This window comes from Pinus tabuliformis, chromosome 3_2 (genome assembly GCF_031772625.1).
Source record: "Pinus tabuliformis cultivar Carrire ecotype Pingquan chromosome 3_2, CPIR1, whole genome shotgun sequence".
In the NCBI taxonomy this organism is placed as follows: domain Eukaryota; kingdom Viridiplantae; phylum Streptophyta; class Pinopsida; order Pinales; family Pinaceae; genus Pinus; species Pinus tabuliformis.
In genome coordinates this window covers 378,987,769-379,011,282 of record NC_142302.1, presented here as the reverse complement: position 1 = coordinate 379,011,282, position 23,514 = coordinate 378,987,769, and the positions used below count along the sequence as shown (strand labels likewise).

The following is a 23,514-nucleotide window of genomic DNA, read 5'->3' as shown; positions in this document are numbered from 1 at the left end:
ACAGAGTTCAATTGCCTTGTCTACAGCTGAAGCGGAATATGTTGCTGCTGCATCTTGTTGCACCCAACTCCTTTGGATGATGCAGACTTTGCAGGATTTTCAAATCACTTGTAAACCACCAATCCCCATCTTATGTGATAACACAAGTGCAATCAGCATCTCAAAGAATCCTGTTATGCCTTCAAAAACCAAGCACATACCAATCAAGTACCATTTTCTCCGGGAACAAGTACTTGAACAGAAGGTCAAGTTGGAGTATGTTCCTTCTAAGGAACAAGTTGCTGATATTCTCACCAAACCATTGCCCAGGGACACTTTTGAATACCTCAAGCAAAAGCTGGGGGTTGTTGATGCATCATCTTATTGTTGAACCTTTTCTGATTGATGGTACAGGTTCAGGGGGAGCATATAATGCATTGTTGGCATTATGGAGAATGGTCAGAAGGAGATCTTGGAAATAGCTGCAATATGTCTCTATCTCTTTCATGGTGGATTATGGTTCTTTGTTGCTGATCTGGTTCATTTTCAGGGGGAGCATGATCTTAGGGGGAGCATACCCCTTTGCCTTTGATGTCAAAGGGGGAGAATGAAGCTGAGGTTTGTGAGGTTGCCATCAAGTCCAAAGGGGGAGATTGTTGGCATTATGTTTCTGGTATGGCTATATGTTACAAATGTTGTACTTGATGGCAACTCCCGTGGCAAGGCCCTCAATTTGTTGAAAATAAAGAAGTACGCAGGAAATCAGTTCAGAAGGTGCGTACCCGCAGGTACACCATGCAGGGACCGCGTCCAGATACGCAGGCCAGCCTTTCAGGAGGTGCGTCCCCCCAGTGCACACATTTCAAGGCAGAGAAAAGCACACGTGGGGTTTCTTATGTTTTACTCTTGGTATTTAGCCGACGGTTTTGGGTTATTATGGTGTCGGCTCGTGGTATTGTTCCATGATTTTAGGAGGAGCTTGCCTATATAAAGCAAAAGAGATCACTTGGCTAAGCATCTTTTGCAATTGAATATCTTTAGATCTGAAATATTGGGTTATGGTCTTAAAAGCTTGATCTATATGAAAAGGAAGTTGAAGGCGAATCTGTGAAGGGTGATCTCTCGAGCGCATGATCAGATCTGAGCAACTGTGCCACTCTGGTGGACTGCCTATTTGGCCCTAATCAGAAGGCCGCAGGTGTTTAACAGAAGAATTGCGTGGGTACGCAGTGCAGAAACAGGAGACCTGCGTCGGTACGCAGAGCAGAAACAGGAGACCTGCGTCGGTACGCAGAGCAGAAACAGGAGACCTGCGTCGGTACGCAGAGCAGAAGAAGGAGAGCTGCGTGGGTACGCAGATCGACTAAGGTTCAGGTGCGTCCGCATAGTAAAAGTATGCGGCGCGATAGTATATTTGGGTGCGTCCCTGCAGTAACAGTACGCGGCGCAGTACGCAGCTCGGTTCAAGGAACAGTGCGTGGGCACGCAGTTCGGCAGAAGGATCCCTGCGGGTATACGCAGGAAAGCAGAAGGTGAACTGCGTAGCGACGCAGGCCACAGAAGGGAAAACTGCGTATCTGTCTTAAAATGTTCTGTTTACTGAATTTTTCTGTTGATAAGGTGTTCTGGGTTAGTTCTGTTATTGCTGATCTGATAACTGTAGTGGTCTGTAACTTTTATGTACTTGATGATCATTTGATGCTTTATGAAAAGAAGTAGGGGGTTGTAGCTCCCTTCCAGGAGAGACTGGAAAACGAGAGAGAGAGAGTTGTAGCTCTCCGCAGGTTGCAGCCTGCGTACTGGTAAAGGACTGCACCAGTACAAAACCATTGTAAAAGAAGTTTCTAATTTGAAAGAAGATAGAGACATATTGCAGCAGGTGGTTTTCACCCACATTGGGTTTCCACCTTACATCTTGTGTTCTTTGGTGTGACTATCTGTTTTCTTTGTTCATGCTCATTATTTTATGGTACTGACATGCAAAAATAATTCAAAGAACAAATAAGGAAGATTTGTTAAAAGAATTAGATAACACTGATTCACCCCCCTCTCAGTATTATTGTCAACACCAACTAACCCTCAAGTCTCTTCTTATACTTTTGTCGTTGGTCCTTCAACGATCGAGATTACATCTCTAATCAATGACTAAGATTAGATTTGGCTTGATCCATGTCTTTTGGAACCTTCTAACCCAGTTTTATATTAATACCCATTAATATTTTATTTTTCCTAAGTTTAGACTTAGGAACTCCATTAAAAATATTAATTATTTTAATATCTCCTAAACCGGGTAGAATCTACCCAAACCATTTCTGGGTCTTGGAGATCTCATGTGCTTTAGCCTCTCCACCAATTTTCATGGCTAGAGCACATCCGATGCTACCCCAAATCAACACTCCCTCTTAGCGAGGACCGTGCTCTAGTAATACTCCACAGTGAGTATCACTTTGATTATACGACACTGGTACTTGTGCTGATGCTAGGCCTCTCCACCCAACATCCTCTGCACTTCTGCATCCTGTACTGTTGCCCATGGCTCTGCCACTGCCACTACTACATCTATACGACAGGTCCCTCTGCATCCGTGCTGCTGCTGGTCCTTTCTCCCAACACTGCATCTGCATTGCGTCCCCCTCTCATCATGCTGCATCGTGCTATTGCAAACTGCTACTTCACTGCAACTCAGTCACTGAGAAGTAAGTAATTGATCCATCCAACTTCTGATATCCCTGTCAGGCTAAAAACACTCCCGGTGCTAAAGCTCCCTCTATCGCTAACAAGTGCTCCTTCTATTGACCTCTGCGCTACTACAACACCTCCATGCATCTCACACCGTTGCACACCTCTTTGTGCCATCCTGCACTATTGCAACACTCCCGTGCCTCTTGCATTGTTGTAGCTTGCTAGCCTCACGCTGCTCGGGGACTCATGCTCTATTTCACTCTCTGCCGCTTCATCCGCATCCGTCTCTACCGAAATCCGCTAGTCCTGCTACTCCTCTTCGGGGCTCTCGTAGCAAGGTAAAATCCAAGAGGTTGGGTACCTTAAGGATCCTGTCCCTCATCGCTTGTAGTCCTCCTGACTACAACTCGATGTCTCCCCACTTCTTCTCAAGTGGCACATGAGCACTCATGGCACAATCGTCATCTTCAACTTCTTTCTCCACCTTCGCTGGCGCTGCCTTCGAGTTAGAAGCCTCTCCCTTACTCTTCTTCCTCGGACACTGGTGCGCATAGTGACCCAGTTCCCCACAATGGAAGCACTTGACCTTGGAGAAGTCCTTCTTATTCCTCTTCTCCTGCTCTCTCACAGATGCTAGAGCACATCCTTTTCCTTTTCCTTCTTCATCCTGACCCCTTTGCTGCTACTCCCCGTCTTGGTCAGCCGTTTGATCTCTTCTTGACGAAGAGCTGCCCACAGTTCTTCCCAATCTGGAAGACTGCCCTACCTAGTATGCTTTGGACAAATGTCTCCCACTCCTCGGAGAATGTGTTAAGTGCAGTCCTCACCATCAACTCTTGATCTAGCGTGGCCCCTATGGAAGTGAGTTGGTCACGAATCTCCTTCAACTGACCAAGGAAGACATCTATCTGCTCTCCCTTCTGCATCTGGTATGACCTTAGCTGATTCTCCAGGCGCATCTTCCTCTGCACGGAAGTATGTTGGTACAATGTCTTCAAAGTGTCCCACAACTCCTTTGCCGTTTCCTTCTCAGCAATATGTGGGACCACATGATTCTTGACCCCATCAAGGATGATGCACTTTGCCTTAGCCATTGCCTCGTACCTTTCATTAGCTACCGGGTCAACTGGGATAGCCATTACTCTCAAGGCGAAGCCCTTGATACGATGTCTGTCTAGAATGGACATGATCTTGGCCTTCCAGACCACAAAATTGGACGCTTCGTCTAGCCTATCCTGATCCCTCAGCCCATTCACAACCATCTCTATGCTCTTCTCTGTTGACTCCTCCGAGTCTCTCTACTTCCCGCTTAGAAGTTCTCGGTTCGACTCCTGCTGAGTCTCTCTACTTCCCGTCTGGAAGTTCTCGGTTTGACTCCTCCGAGTTTCTCTACTTTCCGTCTGGAAGTTCTCTTCTGTACTCCCTCTGAGTCCCGATTTCCCTCCTAGAAATCCTTCTGCCAATCGTCAAGTTTCCCCTCTCCAATCGTATGTGCAACTGCAACATTGATCCGGATTCCTTGGCTAGAAGTCCGCCTCTGTAGAAACTTCCTCTACCTTGGTCTTGCCTTGTTAGGTATTGTTCTAACCACAGTACCCCACCAGCTTCGCTCCCGCAATTGCCCACAGCTTCCTTCACCCCAACCACTGAAGGACTGAGCCTCTAGGCTCTGCGCAATCCCGACTAGAGCATAAATAGCTCCCTCAGCCACCGCATCAACCCTCCTAGTCTCTGCGTGGCTTTGCGTGAGCCTCTCTTTGCCCTCCTCAGCCTCTGCGTTGGCCTCTCTCTGGCCCAGACTGATGACGCAATCCCTCTGCGTCAACCCTTCCTCTATTGCTTCTACAAGGATCAACTATTGTCACTCGGGACAACTGATTCTGCTGCAAATGCTCTGCTTAGCTGATGCCTTCAACTCTCCTGTGATCTGCAACCACGCTCTGATACCATGTTGAATTTTCTAAGTCTATCCGTTAGAAAATTAATCTGTATTTTGCTGGTTTATTTCTTCTACTTGTAAATTCTGAACAAGTTATTTAAAATATTTAAATACCGAAATAAACACAATACAGTCACAACATCTACAGATCATCAGCTGAAAGAAAACAAGCACATAAGTGACACCTTTATTTTTGGAAAAATGTCCCTGGAATAACCCAATGTGGGAAAACCGGTGCAGTTATTTTGAGGGTTTATTATTATGCCACATTTCCTTGAGTACAACTGGGTGCCTAACTGGCTCACCCGACAGAGAAAAAATACACTGCAGTAATACCTCTATATTCGGAAACAGGTATTCAGAAAACCTGTCCCACGAAACCCTCTCCGACACAATTGAAGCTCAACGCTAGCCCTTCTGGCCTTTGCGTCAGCCTCCTGCTGACTTGCGTCAGCTCTAGGACCCTTTGTGTCAGCCCTTTGAGGCACTGCGCAGCCTCTGGGACCCTCTACGTTAGCCCTCTGAGGCACTGTGCAACCTCTGGGACCCTCTGCGTCACTCCAACAACCTCTGTGTGGATGATGCAGTCCCTTTGGCCTTTGCACTGTCTCTGCTGGGCTCTGTGTGGCCTGAACTGGTTGCTGCTCTCGCTCTCCCTGCTTCTGCGTTGGTCTCTTAGTACTGTCTCTGCCTCTCTGTCCAGGACTTGCTGCCTCTCACTGCTGATCACTGATTCACCTTTGCGTAGCAACCCCACTCTAGCAAAATGAATGACTGATCACTCTGGTGTGTTCTCCAACTGACCTTCAAGCCTCTTCTTATACTTTTCTTGTTGGTCCTTCAATAGCCGAGATTACATCTCTAATCAATGACTAAGATTAGATTTGGCTTGATCCATGTCTTTTGGAACCTTCTAACCCAGTTTTATATTAATACCCATCAATATTTTATTTTTCCTAAGTTTAGACTTAGGAACTCCATTCAAAATATTAATTATTTTAATGTCTCCTAAACTGGGTAGAATCTGCCCAAACCATTTCTGGGCCTTGGAGATCTCATGTGCGTTAGCCTCTCCACCAATTTTCATGGCTAGAGCACATCCGATGCTACCCCAAATCAACAAATATTGATCATGGAAAAAATTGAGATGTGATGGAATAAGCTGACCTAAAGCCTAGAATATTAATCCGTCATAGCTTACAATGAAAGAATCGAGACTATGTAAGCTATGTAGACCAGTAAAGCTAATCCCTGTGCCATGGAAATGAGAAGTAGTTTTGACTTGACAAATAATGTGGCACCTATACTGAAGATTAAAACTTGTTGTAGAAGTGTTGTCACGTAAAAAGGGACCGGATCTCTGCAAAGAAGAAGGCATGAGGTATTTACATTTTATTTTATGTTGAAAGTTAAGATTATAATAAAGGGTCTGAATATTCTTTAGGGTTTTTGCAAGCATACTTTGTATGATAAAATGTAGGGTTTATAAATCTTACATTCTTGAAGGATTTTGGTATCTAGGGTTCATAAAACCTAGATGGAATTAAATTAGCAAACCCTAGAAAGATGAAAAAACCCTAACCCTATATAATTGTTCCCTCTTTAAAAACCCCAACTCTTGATATCTAGGGCTTGCAAGAAAAATCTAGGGTTTGTGGTAAAACCCTCTCAAGGGTTATAGTGAAAAGAAAGCTAGGTCAAAAACCCTAGGGTTGATGTTTCCGCCAAAAGTAAAAACCTTATCAAGAGTAAGGTCAAGGAATTTAGGGTTTGTACTTACGAACCCTTGGAATTCACCCTCTAAGATACCATGGAAACCCTAGATTGAAAAAAGTGACATCATGCTCTTGTATTTGTATGTTGTGCTTGGTTGTACTTATTAGTGAACATTGCAGGTGCGTAATAAAGGAAGAAAGACAAGAAGGATGGCAATGCAAAGCAATTCTTACGCTTGTTAATGACTTCTTAAAAATGATGAGCATGATGGAAAGAGGGAACTGTAAGAACCCTGAAGGAATTGATGCTAACAAGTTCATTGATGATTAAAAGGAGTAAGCATGCATCGTTGCATTTTCTAGAAGAGTCTTGATTTTGTAAAGATGCCTAAAAAAATGCTTGCTTCACCCTACAAGCATCGACCTTAAAGTTCAATGAAGAACTAGGGCTTCGTTCTTCCAATGGAGTTGCCAATAATGATATGTCAATATGTCGTATGGGGAACAAAACACACGTCTTGTGTCCCCGACAACAACGCCAAAATGTTACTGCTCAAACTAGCAGGGGGTCCTAGAGGGCACTTGCTAGGTCAAGAGAAACAATGAAGCTAAAGCCCACTGTCACCACAGCTAAAGCTTCCTACTCTTTACAGATTTTCACCGATGGGAGGAGACCCGATATGTAGAGAATCACTTATGAAGGATAGATCAACTAAGATAGATGTGAAGTGATCTCGGGGACCCTTTCCTAGGGGAGACTCAAGAATGGGACCTCCTTGCTTTTTAAGCAAGGTACAAAGCTTTCTAGGAAAAGAGGATGAGGATTTAAGGGCTAGGTTCAAGGAGTATGAATTGTAAAGGAGCTTCCCAATCTCTAAAATCGTTATGGAACTTGGTTTCCCAAGTGGTTTTTGAAGAATTGACTTTGACAATATATGGAACCACACGGGACCAAGTGGACCCAAGTTAGGTCAAGAGGAAGGAGTTTAGCAATCAATGATAGACTTGACCTAAACAAGGAGGAGAAGGGGATCAAAGAATTGATTTTCACTTGAAGGAGCAAAATGATCCCTATGAGGAACTAGCCTAGGGAAACTTAGGGAAAAAACAATCTCGAGGATAGGGCTTAGGATATCTCACAACCCCACTGTTGGAATTCCCTCAAATTTGGAGGTGGCCTAGGAGATACTCCAACGCAATAGAGGCTAAGATATAGAAGTTTTTCTATGGGTGGATTGTCGGGAAAATGATGCCCTGGGAACCCTAATGTGGCTAGACCTAGAATAAAGAAGGAGAGGTGAAGAAAAATGTTTCTTTAAGTGATCACCTTATGGTAGACCAGTGCCTAATCCTTTGGGGAGATTGGAGTCAAGAAGAATATGAGGATGGACTTCGTTTCTAGCTCAAGGAGGCTTCAAGGACAACTTTGCTTGTCATTAGGGTAAAGGAGAGTGACGTTAAAGCTTTTACACTTCGTTTTGCAAGGTAAGATGGCTTGTCAAGATAAATTCAACCATAGATTTATACCTAGGAGAATTCGTTCAATATACATGACCCCTACATAGAGATATGCTATATAGAAACATAATTCCACAGTTTCGCAGTAATTGCATGCACCAACTAGCCCTATTATAGTGAAAATCTCATCATCGATGCATGTGACAAAATAAAAGGATAAATAGCATTAAATTTGTACTTACATGTAAGAGAATATATCCAACCACCAATAAACTTGCCAATCATGAAGCTCTAAGATAAGAAAAGACAATCCATACATCAAAATTCATCCATGGTCCAAAATTTCGTCCACCAAGAAGGAATAGCGAAAATCTCAAGAGAGATACAAGTCCAAACCAAGTGATGATGAGAAATGAACTCTCATCATTTGTATTTATACACTCCTAATGAATTCGATTTAGCTATTTGAGCCTACATTAGCCCCTAAAGTAAAAATAATGTGCAAATAACTAACTTTTGGTGAACTAGCTCATAAACAAAATAACAAGCCTCTCAAGAGGTCGAATGATCAATAATACATATTGTTGGGCTCTCTAAGAATCCTGATGAAGTCCATAAGTGCCATAATGATGAATATGACTTCCAAAAGTAATGGACAAGAGGTTGGCCCCTTGTTCTCCACATAATAAACCTGTGGTGCTCCCAATGGGTGTGAGGGCACACAAGTGACCTCATGGGTCTCCAAGTAATTCGAAGGTGCCTATAGATCATCTATAAGAGATCAAATGACGGTGTAAGTGTTGCCACATTAGCGTACAAGTCTTGGGTCATCTGCCAAGTGCATGGTACAACTTTGGGGCTGGCTGGGCAGAGGTATATAAAGTATAGGAGGGAGCAATCGTGGTACATGAGGTGCCCCGACATTGATTTTTCCACCCTTCTTTATATGCCTTTTATGTTTTTTCTTTAATTGATTGCTTGGGGCTCAAGGGATAAGAGCGTGATGTGTGTGATATATCACTTGATACCCCCTTTAAGGTAGGGCGGTTCATTGCCCATCAGGGATTGGGACAATCATGGGTTCCTGAATGATAAAGGAGGTTCATCTAGGGCCTGTAGGAACCAGGGTGATGGCCATGATGATGGGGTAGAGCTTATGTATTGGCTTTTTCCCACGTGCTAAATGTGTTTGTCCCGGCCATCTTTTGCATTTTGTGGTACATCTTCCTGTTGAATGTGGCCAATTATGCTTTTATCTTTATTTTTAGCTGCATCAACCTCCGGGGCATCATTCCAAGCCTAACCCAAGGTGTGGGTAAGGGGAAGGGGAAGGGGAAGGCTAACCTTATGTGGACCCAGTGGAGGAATGTGGACCCAGGTGGGAGAAATGATAAATGGAATTATAATGAGTGGAAGGGGAGTAATATATGTGGATGAGGGAGCGGGACCACGCAGCCAAAATCAAGGTTTCCCATGTAGTACCATCCCTAAAGCCCAAAGGCCAGTAAAAGAGATTCCACGGGACTAGGGTCCAAGGTTAACATCCAAAAGAGGTCTAGGGCACAAGAGCACAAACCTAGCCTACTCTTTCCGCTGAATCCCCCCATTAATCCATGCCCAAAAGTCCATGATAAACAAACTTCAATACTCAATTACCAATTGACAAGGTATACCTTTAGCTTTGGGAGGCCCACTTTCAAACATACGGTCATGACAGATGGGTGAGGGACCATATGGCTGGCTCAGGTGGCAGAGAAATGGCACAACGAGTTAGTTGTTGGCTCCAAGGGGCTGCTGGCTGCCGGCTGAAGACCATCTTGGAGAATATTTTTCTCTTGGGGATATCACCCACAAAATGGTGGGTAACAGGATTGATAGTCATTAATCCTTGCATTTCAATGGCCCTTGGTTTCTTTAATTTTGGAGACCTTTCTCTCAAGGTTTACTTTCTAGAAATGCATTTTATGCTTGGCAGATGATAGCTTGCTTTCCTTGCAGTCCTTAGCATAGTTCAAGAAAGCTCTCTTTAATTATTGACTGTAATATTTTTCTTAAGCAATATAGTAGTTCGGTGCTTTGACTTCCTATGTTTTTCCTTTGTTTATAACTTTATTCTCATCTAGCTGCTCTCTTTATTATTTCTCAAGTTAAAATTCTGATCTTTGCTATTTTGTTTGTCGTAATTTCTCAAGCACTTTACTCTTTGCACCTTTTCTTAGTTATTACAAGGCTCATTCAGTGGGCAGGAATTGAGATATTCATTTATTTGGGTATTATATCCAACTTTGTCTAGTTGATTGGAGCTAAATAGTTGCATACAGATCTGTTCATTTTATCAATTACTTCACGAAAATGTATTATTTTCATGGTTAATAGCTCCCCTTTGATATTTTGAAATTGTCATTGCAGGTAATAACTTTATGTATACTGGCTGTACAGACCTTTTTTCCTATCAGCTACACAGGATATCGACTCTTTTGGAAGAATTCGCTCAATATCTTTAAAGTAATTATTTCTGTTAGAACTGTTTTTCTCTTTTAAATATGGTTAAAAATTATATGCCCAATTTACTTGGAATGTTAGCTCTAGATTCTGTTCTGGCTTATGAGATGAACTCAAGTCACCAAGCATGTTGCAAGTGCCTAATAAAAGCTTGTGTTTAATCTAAAGTGAAATATAAGTGTGTAACGAATAGAAGTTATAAAATAAAGTACAATATAATGTAAATAGAATAATAATAAATGGTGATAACTCTATAGTAAAATATGATGTAAAGTTCATTGATAAAATATCACTGTGCATAACGAGATTGTTCCAGTCTGCATTCTTGAAGGTACATGCAATCGGAGAAACTCGTGACGGGGTTATAAAAGGTGGGCATTCACAAGTGGGTAGGCAGAGTACATAACATATTCTGTATAGGAACAAACGCAATTTGTATAGGAATTATTACCCCATAATCCATCACTTATAGAGATAAAGTCCTAAAGCTCAAGTCAGTCTTTGGAGGAACTAAGAAGAAAGGCCACTATCACCTCACCAACCTTATTTTGTAATTTAGGCTGAGCTTCCTTGTTGAATTTGTAACTATGTTCAGTCTTCATAATGTACTTGTGGTCACTTGATGTAATGATATTTATCATTGTAAAGCATATTTATAAATGCTTGAACCAAAGGAAAATTTATTTTGAGTCAAAGTCCATTGCGACTTTTAAAAGATGTAAATTTGAATTTTTAAAATGGATTTTTTGGCTCCAAAAGTGACAAGTCGGTTTACCTCCAAGTCAAGTCGGCCCTGGACAAGAGACACGTCCATTCACCCTAGAAAGACTACTATATAAAGGCAGTTCGAGTTCCTCATTTGGGCAATTCACATCTCTCACTCAAGACAATTTCTGGGCAAAGGCAGTGAAGGACAAGGACAAAGAAGGACGAAAAAAGAGGACAAAATCTTCTCTCTCTCTCTCTCTCTAGCATCTCACACGTGTGGTCTAGTCTCTCTTTGTGTGATTCACAGTTTCTGGGGTAATTGTTGTAGGGGGGCGCAATTTTCTTGGTTACTGGGGCAACTGATGCAGGGTCGAAATTCTGGGGCAACTGGTATTGTAGAAGGGCCAAAATTCTGGAAGTGCAGGTTCAAGAGCGAAGTGCAGGATCGGATTTTGGGTGATTTGACTTGGAGGAGAATACCAGGTTTGACCATAGGTCTAGGTGTATGTCTCTATTGAACAGGAAGAATTTCTCTATTGAAAATGCAACAAGAAAATCCTAATTTAATTTTGTCCTTGAATTAAATTAGGAATAAAATTGTAATTCCACATCTCATGACAACTTGTATTAGTTAACTACGTTAACTTGACTTAGTTGGCTTAGTTAATTCAAGTTGAGGGTCTAACTTGAGCCATGTAGAGTGTCTCCTACATTATAGGAGCTCCAGTTGAGTTTATATTGAGTTGTAATTAATTAATTCAGTTTAACTGAGTTAAAGTCAGTTAAACTAGTTCAAACTGTTGGAGGAACTAGTGGGAGGTCTAGTAGTGTGGTGCTGCTTGTAGTGATCAACCAGATAACTGATGATTCACTCATAAACAACTCATGCATGTCAGATCTTAGAGTTACCCAGTTGAGATTGGAGTTCAGGGACAATGTGCTATTAGTTGTATAATCATCTGAATTGTACACGTGGTGCATGCAGTCAGAGGAAGGCCTATGAGGATTGTGCAATGCCAATCGAGGAATTTCCCTAATTAATAGGGGCTAATTCCCAAGGAAACAATGCAAGGAAATAGGGACTTGGGCAAGCGAGAAATTGGTTAAGTATTGGCCTAGGCTTGTCTAGGAAGCTGTGAGATAGATAGAGATAATGCAGAGGTTGCTCGGGCTTGAGCAAAGCATTGTAATCTTCTCATGTTTTCTGACTAATGCAATATACAGATAGCATGGGTTTTTAGCTGTGGTTTTCCCTAGGAAATCATTGTGTAATGTGTTGATTGAATTCTTTCTCTTGTATGCTTCGTGATTTCGCGGATCGTTTAATTGTTTCTTTTGATGAGGAGAGTAGATTCAAGTCTATTGTTTTAGTAAATTACAATTAGCAGTTTGAATTTACAAGCAATTTCTACAGAAAAGGTTGCTCAGTTTTTCTCTGTAGTGGGTTTTCCCAGGGTAAATCTTGCCTTTCTTTTGTGCATTGTGATCTCTACTGTTTGATTGTTCTTTATCATTGAATTCCTGAAGTATAATCTCTAAATGATATATTGGAATAAGTTAAAAGAAGATCTACATCAAAAGTAATTATTAGAATTTCAGAAATATTGTGCTAACCCTAATTGCACTAGAAAAATCAACATTCCTTTGGCTCAAGGGGGGCTTCACTAGGATAGGATTGCTGGAATTTTAGGCAATGACTGCAAAGGTGAAATGAAGCATAAATTCAAGTAAAATAGATTTAGAAAAAGTTAAGAAAATAAAGTGGATGGTGGAATGAAAATTAGTGTCTCATCCATTGGGTGAATGGGGGCAAAGCAAGGCTATCCTAGTGATGGAAATGAGATAATATAGATGAAAAGTACAAGCTAAGTGCACCCTCTCCTTGCTGTTCCAGATTACAGAAATATGCTTTAAAGTAATTATATATGTAGATAACGTCCAATGTTGAAGGATATTATAGTTATCAGGATTATGCTAATGGTATCTATCCATAAGTAGAGAAGGAAATACAATCATGAAAAAAACTCCAATTTTAACCCAAAAGGAAAATGGAAGATGTATACCGATTTCTTACTCCTAAAACATATGTCTAGATACTTCAACAATAAGGAAAATAACATTAAAAATATGAAAGATATCCTCACCCACGAGCTAGTTTTTTAGATCCTCCAAGCACATCCAAAAGATATTGCATTAAGCTCCAAGGGATTTCTCCCAAATCCAATGTATAGAATGAAAGAGAGAGCAAACCCTTATATAGTTTTGAGCTTAACTCTCTTCTATAATAAAATAATATTTTTCTTATTTTATTTCCAAGGAAAAATACTAGAAAATACTAAAATTACTACAATAAAAGCCCAAATGGACAAATTAGGACTAAGATGCCCATACAAAATGCTAAATAAAAGCTTCTAGATGAATGTAATGCCACATTTCTATCTTCTTCAACCTTTTCACTCATGCAAGGTTGTTAAATTTATGAGGCAGCTTTGGGGAAGAATTTCCGAAGTGAAAGTTCAAATTGATTGGCAAAAATTGTACTTTGAAAATAATTAAGAAAGTGTCTATTTGGATTATTAATGCTTCCGGCCTAAGACATTCAAAGTTGGCTTCAATATGTAATTGGAGGGAAATCTTTTATTCAAATTTAAAGGTCGTCTTCAAGGTCGGCTCACCCAAGAGATGCGACCTTTCAACTATGTCAAAGCACTATATATACCCCATTGAGGTGCTCCTCAAGAAGTGCAAAGTTGGTTCTGCAATTTCAGACGGCTACTGCAGGAATTTCGATGGTTTTCTCTATGGTTTCCTCAGGATGGCTCTTGTTTCTTTGTGGTTCGATGAGACTGTGTCTTTGCAATCTTTGTAGGTCCAGAACTCGCACTTATGGCACTTAATATTGCTTCTCATCAAATCTTTATGATATGGGGACTCTCTCCTAGTTGGGCCGCAACTTCAAGGTGTTCTTCTTAAGCAGGCGGCAGGCCTAATCTTGCTGATCAGGTGGCCAAGATTCTTCAGAAAGATAACCACATGAATTAAGGTAAATTTTGTACAGTTTGAATAAGTAAATTCGTTCTTGCGAGCTGGAAGGCAGACTGAGTTTGTGTTTGGGCTGAAAGTCTTTCCTTGAGAGGCCTCACTTCAGAGCAGTCACTTCAGGATAAGCCTCAGGTCTGTACAGGCCTAAATGAGGGGGACGAGAGACTTGATTTGGGTACAGACAAGCCCTAAGGGCCAGCGAAGGGCAGCATCTTGTTTGCCTATAAGAGCCACAGTTGAATGGAGGTGTTTTGCAACTGTTAGGTGAGACAATGATGGAGGGAATGTAAATCTAACCAGATCAAGCTTCTACAGCAGTATGTCATCTGTTTAAGAGGGCACAATTTGTCTGCCCCTGAATTGCAAGTTTGGACCATCTATTTGTCTAAGGGCAGTGATTTTGGATCTCCAAATTGGCAAGTCAATTTTGACTTTGATCTCTTGTACTCTCTCCCTGCTGAACATTTGATATTAATAATAAGAAGATTTGATCAAGGGTTTTCTTTATCTTGGGGTTTTTCCCTGGCTTGAGCCATATCCTTGTGTTCTCTTGTCTTGGCTTGTCTTCTGCATCTATCGTTTATGTTCTTTCTTCAGTTACTGTCTATGTGATATTGAGTTATGTGATTGCTAATAGAAATGAAATGGAAAGATAAATGGGCTATTATAGATCACTGAAGTAACTGTCCCAAGCAAAGAACATGTTAATTAAAATTAACATGGTATCAGAGCTAAGGTGAGGACAAGCCCAACCAAGGGAGAAAGCAATCACAAAGAAGTTCATTGACAATTCTTTATGACCTCCTTCCTCTCCAAAGATCAGTCATCTTGAAGCATTGAACCAAGAAGGCTCGCTTGCAAACTCCTATTGCAAAATTCTAGGTTGCAGATCCCAACAAGAAAATGAGATCAAGGCTTCATCAATCAAGCAACTCTAGGACAAAGCTCCCTGTCAAATTGCTGGTCAAATGAACTGTATCTAAGGCTTTATGTGCATGACTGCAGCCAGGAAGTTTTGGTTCTTTACTTCGCTTGCTTTAGGATCAACATCCTTGAATTGAATTTGTTTTGGGAGATGGTGTCTCGCCCAGAATTCCTTCCTTGTTGCAGGTTTATGTGAAGACACATCTGAAGCTATGTATGTGACATGAAGTTCCTAGCATCTGTAACAGTGAATCTAATCCTTAAGCTCATCTCTATAACATTAGTCGGCCTTGTATTAGGGCATTGTCTGTCTCACAGAGAAGTATGAAAGGCTACAAAAGGTGAAGTCAGTAAAATGTGGCAAAGGTCAATCGTGAGGGTTTGAGAAGGATCAGTGTTCAGAGTTTTGTTGTATTTTGTTTGGAGATCCGTTGGGCAGGTAGGTCTTGACTAACTTCTTTTGAATCTTGGGTTGCTGATATCTCTGAGGTTCGACCCTTATCTTATTATCTTCGAGACAAGCGAAATTGTTTGGTTCTTCCTTCGAAGCAGCAAAATCTGATAGGCTATTGTTCTAGCCTCAAATTTTTGCAGTAGATCCAAGTCTTGCATTAAGGCTACTATGAAGACGTATCATTATAGACAATGTCTACAACTTGCTACTGTCATTGAAAAGTTCTTCAAAGGTGATTCATTGTAGCTGACTGCATATCTTGAAGATTGATCCGAATTGGAGGCAATTTTCACTATAACACGGTTCAGACATTTGTATGACAGTCTCTGGTATGTCCTCAATACACAGTATGCTTGTTAGACTCCGTTTGTATGATATGCAACGTAAGTATGGATGGTATCGCAAGATTGGTATAGCAGTATGACAGCTTCACGTTGGCACAACAACATTCAACTATGTAGATAGTTGTATTGGCATGACATTGTTTATGTATTGCAGAATATGTATTGGCATAGTGTTAATGAATTGCAAAATAGTAATAGGCATGGCACTGCATATGCTTGTTGTACCTACTATGGTATTTTGGACATGATCATATGGCTTCATGAATATATATATATATATATATATATATATATTGCAACGTCAATGATATCCACACTATCCTATAGCATTTTTGAGATACATGTTGAAATCTCATGGTTGTAAGGCGTCTTATGCATGACAAGAACCATGATAATAGTGTTGACAGCGTTGATGGTAGGTGTGATATAAAGATAGCAACTCTCTTGTATTTGTTTCAGTTCACAAATGTAATTGTGAACTGACTTGTGTCTACCCAAGAAGGTCTGTTGGTGTATCTCATTGTACATTGTATCTCAGATAAACAATGGTGGGTTTGGTCGAACAAGAGGTGTAGCAGATATATGGGCAGTCACCAAGATTGGTCTGGCAGTCAGCACTTCAGCTGACATCCTCAGGCAATACTATTAGCATTTTGACAAAATCAAACAAATCTTCTACAATGAGGGTTTTTATTGAAGCAAACTTTCAGCAAGTAAAGGTTTTGAAGGGTTACAATATTTTTGTACAACAGTAAGAAGATCTTCATCAAGTCTGGGCTTTATCTAGCAGTAGTCCCATCATTTTCAGAGTTGCTCCATTGTTGCAAGTCTAGTGGAAGGACGACTTGATTCAGTCTGGTAATAAGCATAGTTGTAAGGGTCTTTTCCAATGACAGTACCAACCCCTTGAGGACAGAAGTCCACTTTTTATTAACATTGTTTACTTGTCACAATCTTCTGCTACAACACTGAATCTTTGAAGGAATCTGTAACTTAACATAACTTGATTCAATCTATGATATGCATTGGTTGGGTCCTCTTTGGTCCATCTAGAATATGACAGGAGATGTTTGAAACAGTACTAATAAGGGCTAGTCACCTTGACTTAATCAGATTTGGAGCAGATCATTCCAAGGCAAAACTTAGAGCAAGTCTCCTGGAATCTCCATGCAGTCAGGAGTACCTATAATATTGAGGTTCTATCAATACAACATATTAATATCTCTTTAATATCTCTATCAATACAACATATTAATGATCAACTGAGGTAAGACTTCAGAGGGAGCTATAGAATCCCTGGCAGAATATATGACTTTGGAACATGGTCCAATCTATAGGAAAAGTAGCAGAATTGCAGACAAACTCGATGACTATGCTTTAAGCCAGATCATTTTCCCCGATATTTAGAGGGAGCCATAATCTAAGATACAGGAGATGATCCTCTCAAGAGGGAGTTGACTTTTAAAGTCAACATGAAAGACAGGTCTGATGAAATGGAGAAGCTGCTGAACCAGATATAGATAACTTGTGGAGATCCTGGTGTTCTTGATAAACACCTGATCAAATATACACCTTGCTACAATATCACTGGGACAATGTATGGTTAAGCCTCTCATATTGAATAGTTTCTTATTTATTTACGATCTGATTTAAGATTCCATGGATTGTTAATATTAGCTGGGCTGTTGATGAATCAAAAAGCACATCCCGGTGTTGTATTTCTTGGGACCACCTTTATTTCGTGAACAAATCAAAGATTGAAGTTTGTTGCTCCATTGAGGCTGAATTTATAAAGCAGCAAGCATGAGAAGGCTCTTCAGTGAGTCATTTGAAGCATGTACTGGAAACCACCATTGAATATTATAATAATCTGGGAGGGATTTGTAATGTCCTAAACGAGGATTTGAACAATAGATACCAGAAATAAACTTGAACAGCAAAATAAACATAAATAGACACACAACCAGTAAATAATACACAAATGGATGTCGATAAAATCACTGAGCCATTTTATTAATCCACTGAAAATAGTACATCAACATGAAGGAATAGTGGAACCTGAGCTTGCTAAGCAAGCAGAGCAAAACCCAGAAAAATATCTTTGACCCAACTGATGAATGGCTCTGGCAATGATGTAGATGGCTCGGTGAGAAGACTGCTGCAAACCGGCTATGACAAAATTGCTCTCTCCAAACTCCACTGAAGCACTGTGAGATTTCTGAGTGAAATCTCCTCAAGAGTATTGGGTTTTCATCCAACACCCACTAGCACAGCCAGGGGTTTCCGTCCTACGGCTTAGAAGTTGGGAACTAGGTTCTCCAAACCTCATCAATAGAAAATAGCAATAATCCAAGATGTCCTCCAAAGGCCTCCTCCTCCTCTTTTATAGATTTGATGGGCCCTTATAGAACCTCCTTATTTATTATTATTTTAATCATGGAGCACTTTTCCCTCTTTTATTTTAATTAAAATATTCTTTTTAATGCGGGAAAAGGGTAAATTGGCCACCATGTCTCCTCAGGTCACTGAAACTCATATTTAACCATCCCATCATGTAAATCTTCTTGTTCGGGTTCCAATGAGCTATTACACTAAGGTGTTCTATCAAGTATTTCTCTTGGAATGCCACCTTAAGTGTAATTAATTGAGTCGGGCCCAATAATAACTCTGTTTTCTGAAAGTTGTCGGAATGTGCCGGAACGAAATGAAAACTATGCGGATAATGGAATGTACCAAGCGAATGCCATCGGACTTCATAGAAACTCCTCAAAATCCCTCCAGAAGCCCCTGGACCCGCTGATGACACCAACTTGCGCCTGTGACCTATCTGCCCCCAACTCTGAAAGTCCATTCTAACCATGTCATAAGGAACTCCAGAAAAAGGAACATTACAAATACTCTCGCCCCAAGTTTGCTTGCCCTCAAGCAATCCATCATGTGGACCATTCTAGTGCCCCAACATAACTGAGACCCAATGCCCGGATCCCATACTAACCACTGGGTGATGCTCTGCGTTTGTGTCAACCCATCATGAATGGACCCCTCAATGCTCGGGTCCCAAACTGATCTTTGAATGTGTCTGTCATGAACCAATCCTCCTGGATCCCAATGCTACCATGGCCAATCATCGCCCAAGTCCCATGGTTCAGACTGTGCTCTTTCTCCGGCTATAGCTGCTGCTCCATAAAGCGAATATAGACGCATCAACTCTCCCCAATCCCTCCTCTGGCATAGGCCGAGGTTAAGTTTACTTTGTTGATGTTGGGTTAGTGCTACTGAAATACTGATGAATTGTCGGTCCACATCCCACTACCCATTGAAACATGTAGTGACCTCCTCATCTAAGCGTCCCTGTTGTACTGTGCCCCAGACTAAGGTTGATACTCCCTTAAAAGGATACCAACTCATGATCTCCTGCCAATCTAAGGTATGGACTCCAGTGTAAGGAACAAGTCTACGATGCTGATGTTGGTCCACGCTCAACTCATGCTGCTCTACATGGTCCATCGACAATATCCATTGGGAGAACCTTACCTCTCTCCCTATAATGGGTACGAGTGGCCAAACTGTGTTGCACGCCCTGTCTATGTACTCTTGGAGAGGGCTGATGTGTGGAAACACTGTAGCTCTGTTGGCTGCCACTACACCTATCGGCACCTCATCAGTGGGTAGGCCCAAAGATGGGTCCACCACCATCTCTAGAAGATCCTCTCTCATCTGTTAGGAAGCTCCATACTCCTCTGGTCTACTCATCACCTGCAAAACTGTACTGTCAAGTCCCAACGCCTCCTGATGAACCATGTCTGCAATTACTACCTCCCTGGTGGATGTCTATACATCTGCCTGCTCCTCATCAATGGTTCGCCCCAATGATGGTTGAGACATTACTAGATGCAAAAAGGAGAGGAGATAGATCCCTTCCTTCTCAGGTTGCAAGGGATTTGCGACCAATTGACTTCTGTGGGGTCTACATAAAATCCTGAGTTCATGTTCAGGATTGCGCTAAATGTAGTCACTGAGGACTGGGAAACATTTGTCCAAAGTATTTTGGGTAGAGCGACTCTCCCCAGTTGGGAGGAGATGTGGGAAGCTCTTCGACAAGAAGACCTCAGGAGATTGGCCAAGGTAGGGAGTAGCGACAAGGGAACCCGGGTCAAGAAGGAGGAGGAGGATGCAACTCTCGCATTAGCGGGACAGCAGGGGCAGCAGAAGAGAAAGAAGAAGGACATCTCCAAGGTTAGATGCTTCAACTGTGGGGACCTGGGACATTATGCCACTCAGTGTCCCCAGAAGAAGGGCAAGGGGGAAGCTTCTAAATAGAAGGCCGCTGCAGTGAAAGTGGACTAGGAAGGCGAGGATGACAATTGTGCCATGAGTGCTCATGTGCCTCTAGAGAAGAGGTGGGGTGACATGGAGTTATAGTCGAGAGGACTACATGCCAAGGGCAAGATCCTTGAGGTGCCCAAATTCTTGGTTCACATACGGCTACGGGATCCCTTAACGACAGTAGCAAAATGAAAGGTGTTGGTTGGAGCGAGGTGTGATGGAGCAACAGTGGCTGAGCTAGAGTGCCAAAGTCTGAGGCAATGCTGTGGATGTTGTAGCAGTGCGAGAGGCACAAAGCAGTTTGCAGCAGCGCAGTAACAATAGAGGGTCAGCACATATTAGCAGTAGAGGTAGCTTCAGGATCACGAGGCATCCATACTGACCAGGGTGTCCGTTTTTGGGTGAAGTTTCAGTTACTTACTTTGTAACTGAGTTGCAGTGCAGCAGTTAGCAGTGGCAGTGCTATGGGTAGCATGATGCAACATTTTGAGAGGGAGCTGTGGTACAAATGTGGCAATGGCAGAGGCAGAGTCATGGGCAGTAGTACAAGAAGCAACAATGCAGTGGATGGAGGGAAACAGGCCAAGCATCAACAACACGGAGGACTGATGCAGTGGATCAGTGTAATACTTTTGTTGAGAAGTGTTATTAGAGCACATTCCTTGCTAAGAGGGAGTGTTGATTTTGGGTAGCATCAAATGTGCTCTAGCTCCGAAATTTGGTGGAGGGGGTAGAACACATGCGATCTCGAGAACCCAGAAATCATTTGGAGAAATTCCACTCGGATGAGGAGTTGTTAAAATAATTAATATTTTTAATGAGTTCCTAAGTCTAAACTTAGGAAAATAAAAATATTAATGTGTATTAAAGAGAATATGGGTGAGAAGGTTCTAAGTGACGAGGATCAAGCCTGTTTTAATCTTAGCCGTTGATTAGGGACTTAATCTCGGTCATTGATTCATCAACAGGAAAAGTATGAAAGGAGGCTTGAGGGTCAGTTGGAGACACTGAATTCATCAAAGAGTTCGATTTTTCTGGGGTGAGGTTTGCTTAGAAAATTGAGTTAGTGATCTAAGTTGCAGTGAGGGGCAGTTCAGCAAGGGAACTTCAGTTCAAGGCCGAAGAATACATCGCAGAGAGGCAGAGTAGCACCGGGAGAGACAACGCAGTCCTAGAGAGGGTGACGCAGAGGCCATAGGGGCTGACACAGGTGATGTAGAAGCCATAGGGGCTGACGCAGGCCCTTAGAGGTAGCGCTGGGGAGATTTTGTGGGGTAGAGAGGGAGCAATTCAACAAATCGACTTTCTGAGCAAGGGAGGCTCACTGTGGGGGTGACACAGCTCCTAGAGGAGGTGACACAGTTCCAACGCAGAGCTTGGAGCAGCCATCGCTGCCCAGCACTGGGAACAACTGGGTCCTCTGTGGGGTTTGATCTTCCTGTTGCTGAATTTCTCGGAATATCTATCTCTGGATAGAGGTACTTCTGCCAAGATTTTTCTCTATTGGGTGAGCCATATCTGGCACCCTAGTTGTATTCAAGAATTTGCTTAATAATACAAACCCTCTATATGTTGCACCGGTTTTCCCAAATTGGGTTTTTCTAGGGACGATTGCCCAAAAATAACGATGTCCCTTGTGTGATTGTCTCAGTGTATTTCAGTTCATGATCTGTATGTATGTGTAGGCTGCAATAGTGTTTTACATCGATTTTTATGTAATTAAATAACTTGTTAATGCAAAGAGCAAGTAGGAGATGTTAAACCAGTAATTGCAGTAGGGGTTTCTAATGTCTAGATCCAGAATTTTTCACAAAAATCCACCCAAAAGTTGACATGCTGGTCAATCTAGATGTCCCTTGACATCGAAGCTACCTCTGCTGCTAATCTGTGCTGATCCTCTGATGCTACTGTTGTATCTGCTCTGTGCCTTCCGCACTGTTGCAACACTCCACTGCGCTGCTTCAGACTTTGGCACTCTAGCTCTGCCATTGTTGCTCCATCATCCCTCACACCAACTGATTCACGTCATTCTGCTACTGTCATTAAGGGCTTCTCTAGCCGTATGTGATCCAAGAGTTTGGGCACCTCAAGGATCCTCCCCCCTGTAGTCCTTTCGAACGGAAGTGCGCTGGTACAATGTCTTCAAAGTGTACCACATCTTTGCTGTTTCCTTCTCGGCAATGTGTGGGACCACATGATCCTTAACCCCATCAAGGATGATACACTTTGCCTTAGCCATTGCCTCCTCGTACCTTTCATTAGTTACCGGGTCAACTGGGATAGCCATCACTCTCAAGGCGAAGCCCTTGATACGATGTCTGTCTAGAATGGACAAGATCCTGGCCTTCCAAACCACAAAGCTGGATGCTCCGTTCAGCCTGTCCTGATCTCTCAGCCCATTCACGGCCATCTCGCTGCTCTTTCTCTGTCGACTCCTCCGAGTCTCTCTACTTCCCGTATGGAACTTCTCGGTTCGACTCCTCCGAGTCTCTCAACTTCCTGTCTGGAAGTTCTCTTCTGGATTCCCTCTGAGTCCCGATTTCCCTCTTGGAAATCCTTCTGTCAACCGTTAAGTTGCTCCTCTCCAATCGTCTGTGCAACTACAACATTGATCCGGATTCTTTGGCTAGAAATACGCCTCAGCAACAACTTCCTCTACCTTGGTCTTGCCCTGTTAGGTACTGTTCTAACCACAGTACACCACCATCTTCGCTCCCACAAACTTCCCATAGCTTCCTTCGCCCCATCAACTGAAAGATTGAGCCTCTTGGCTCTGTGCAATTTCGGCACCATAAAAAACAACTCCCTCAGCTAATTGCATTAGCCCTCCTGGCCTCTGCGTGAGCCTCTCTCTGGCCTAGGCCGATGACGCAGTCCCTCTGCGTCAACCCTTCCTCTGTTGCTTCTGCAAGGATCAGCTACTGTCACTCGGGAGAGTTGATTCTACTGAAAATGCTCTGCTCAACTGATGCCTTCAGCTCCCTTGTGATTTGCAACCATGCTTTGATACCATGTTGAAATTTCTAAGTCTATCCGTTAGAAATTTAATCTGTATTCTTTTGGTTTATTTCTTCTATTTGTTATATTCGAACAATTTATTTAAAATATATAAATAACGAAATAAACACAATACAGTCGCAACATCTACAGATTAGTAGCTGAAAGAAAACAAATACACAAGTGACATCGTTATTTTTGGACAAATGTCCATGGAAAAACCCAATGCGGGAAAACCGATGCATCTATTCTAAGGGTTATATTATTATGCAGTCTTTCCGAGTACAATAGGGTGCCTAACCGGCTCACCCGATAGAGAAAAATACACGACAACAATACCTCTATATTCGGAAACAGGTATTTAGAAAACCTGTCCCACGAAACCCTCTCCGGCACAACTGAAGCTCAGCGCTGGCCCTTCTGGCCTCTGCATCAGCCTCTTGC

The 23,514-nt window shown here is 42.1% G+C and overlaps 1 protein-coding gene across 1 annotated transcript in view; it reads left to right on the top strand.

Moving 5' to 3' along the window:
• LOC149181003 (two pore calcium channel protein 1-like) overlaps positions 1-23,514 on the top strand; it is a 399,691-nt gene that overhangs the window by 44,434 nt on the left and 331,743 nt on the right. The window contains exon 4 of the mRNA XM_089414060.1: positions 10,183-10,278. Coding sequence (XP_089270186.1) covers positions 10,183-10,278 — 96 coding nt within the window. The remainder of the gene's footprint in view (positions 1-10,182; positions 10,279-23,514) is intronic.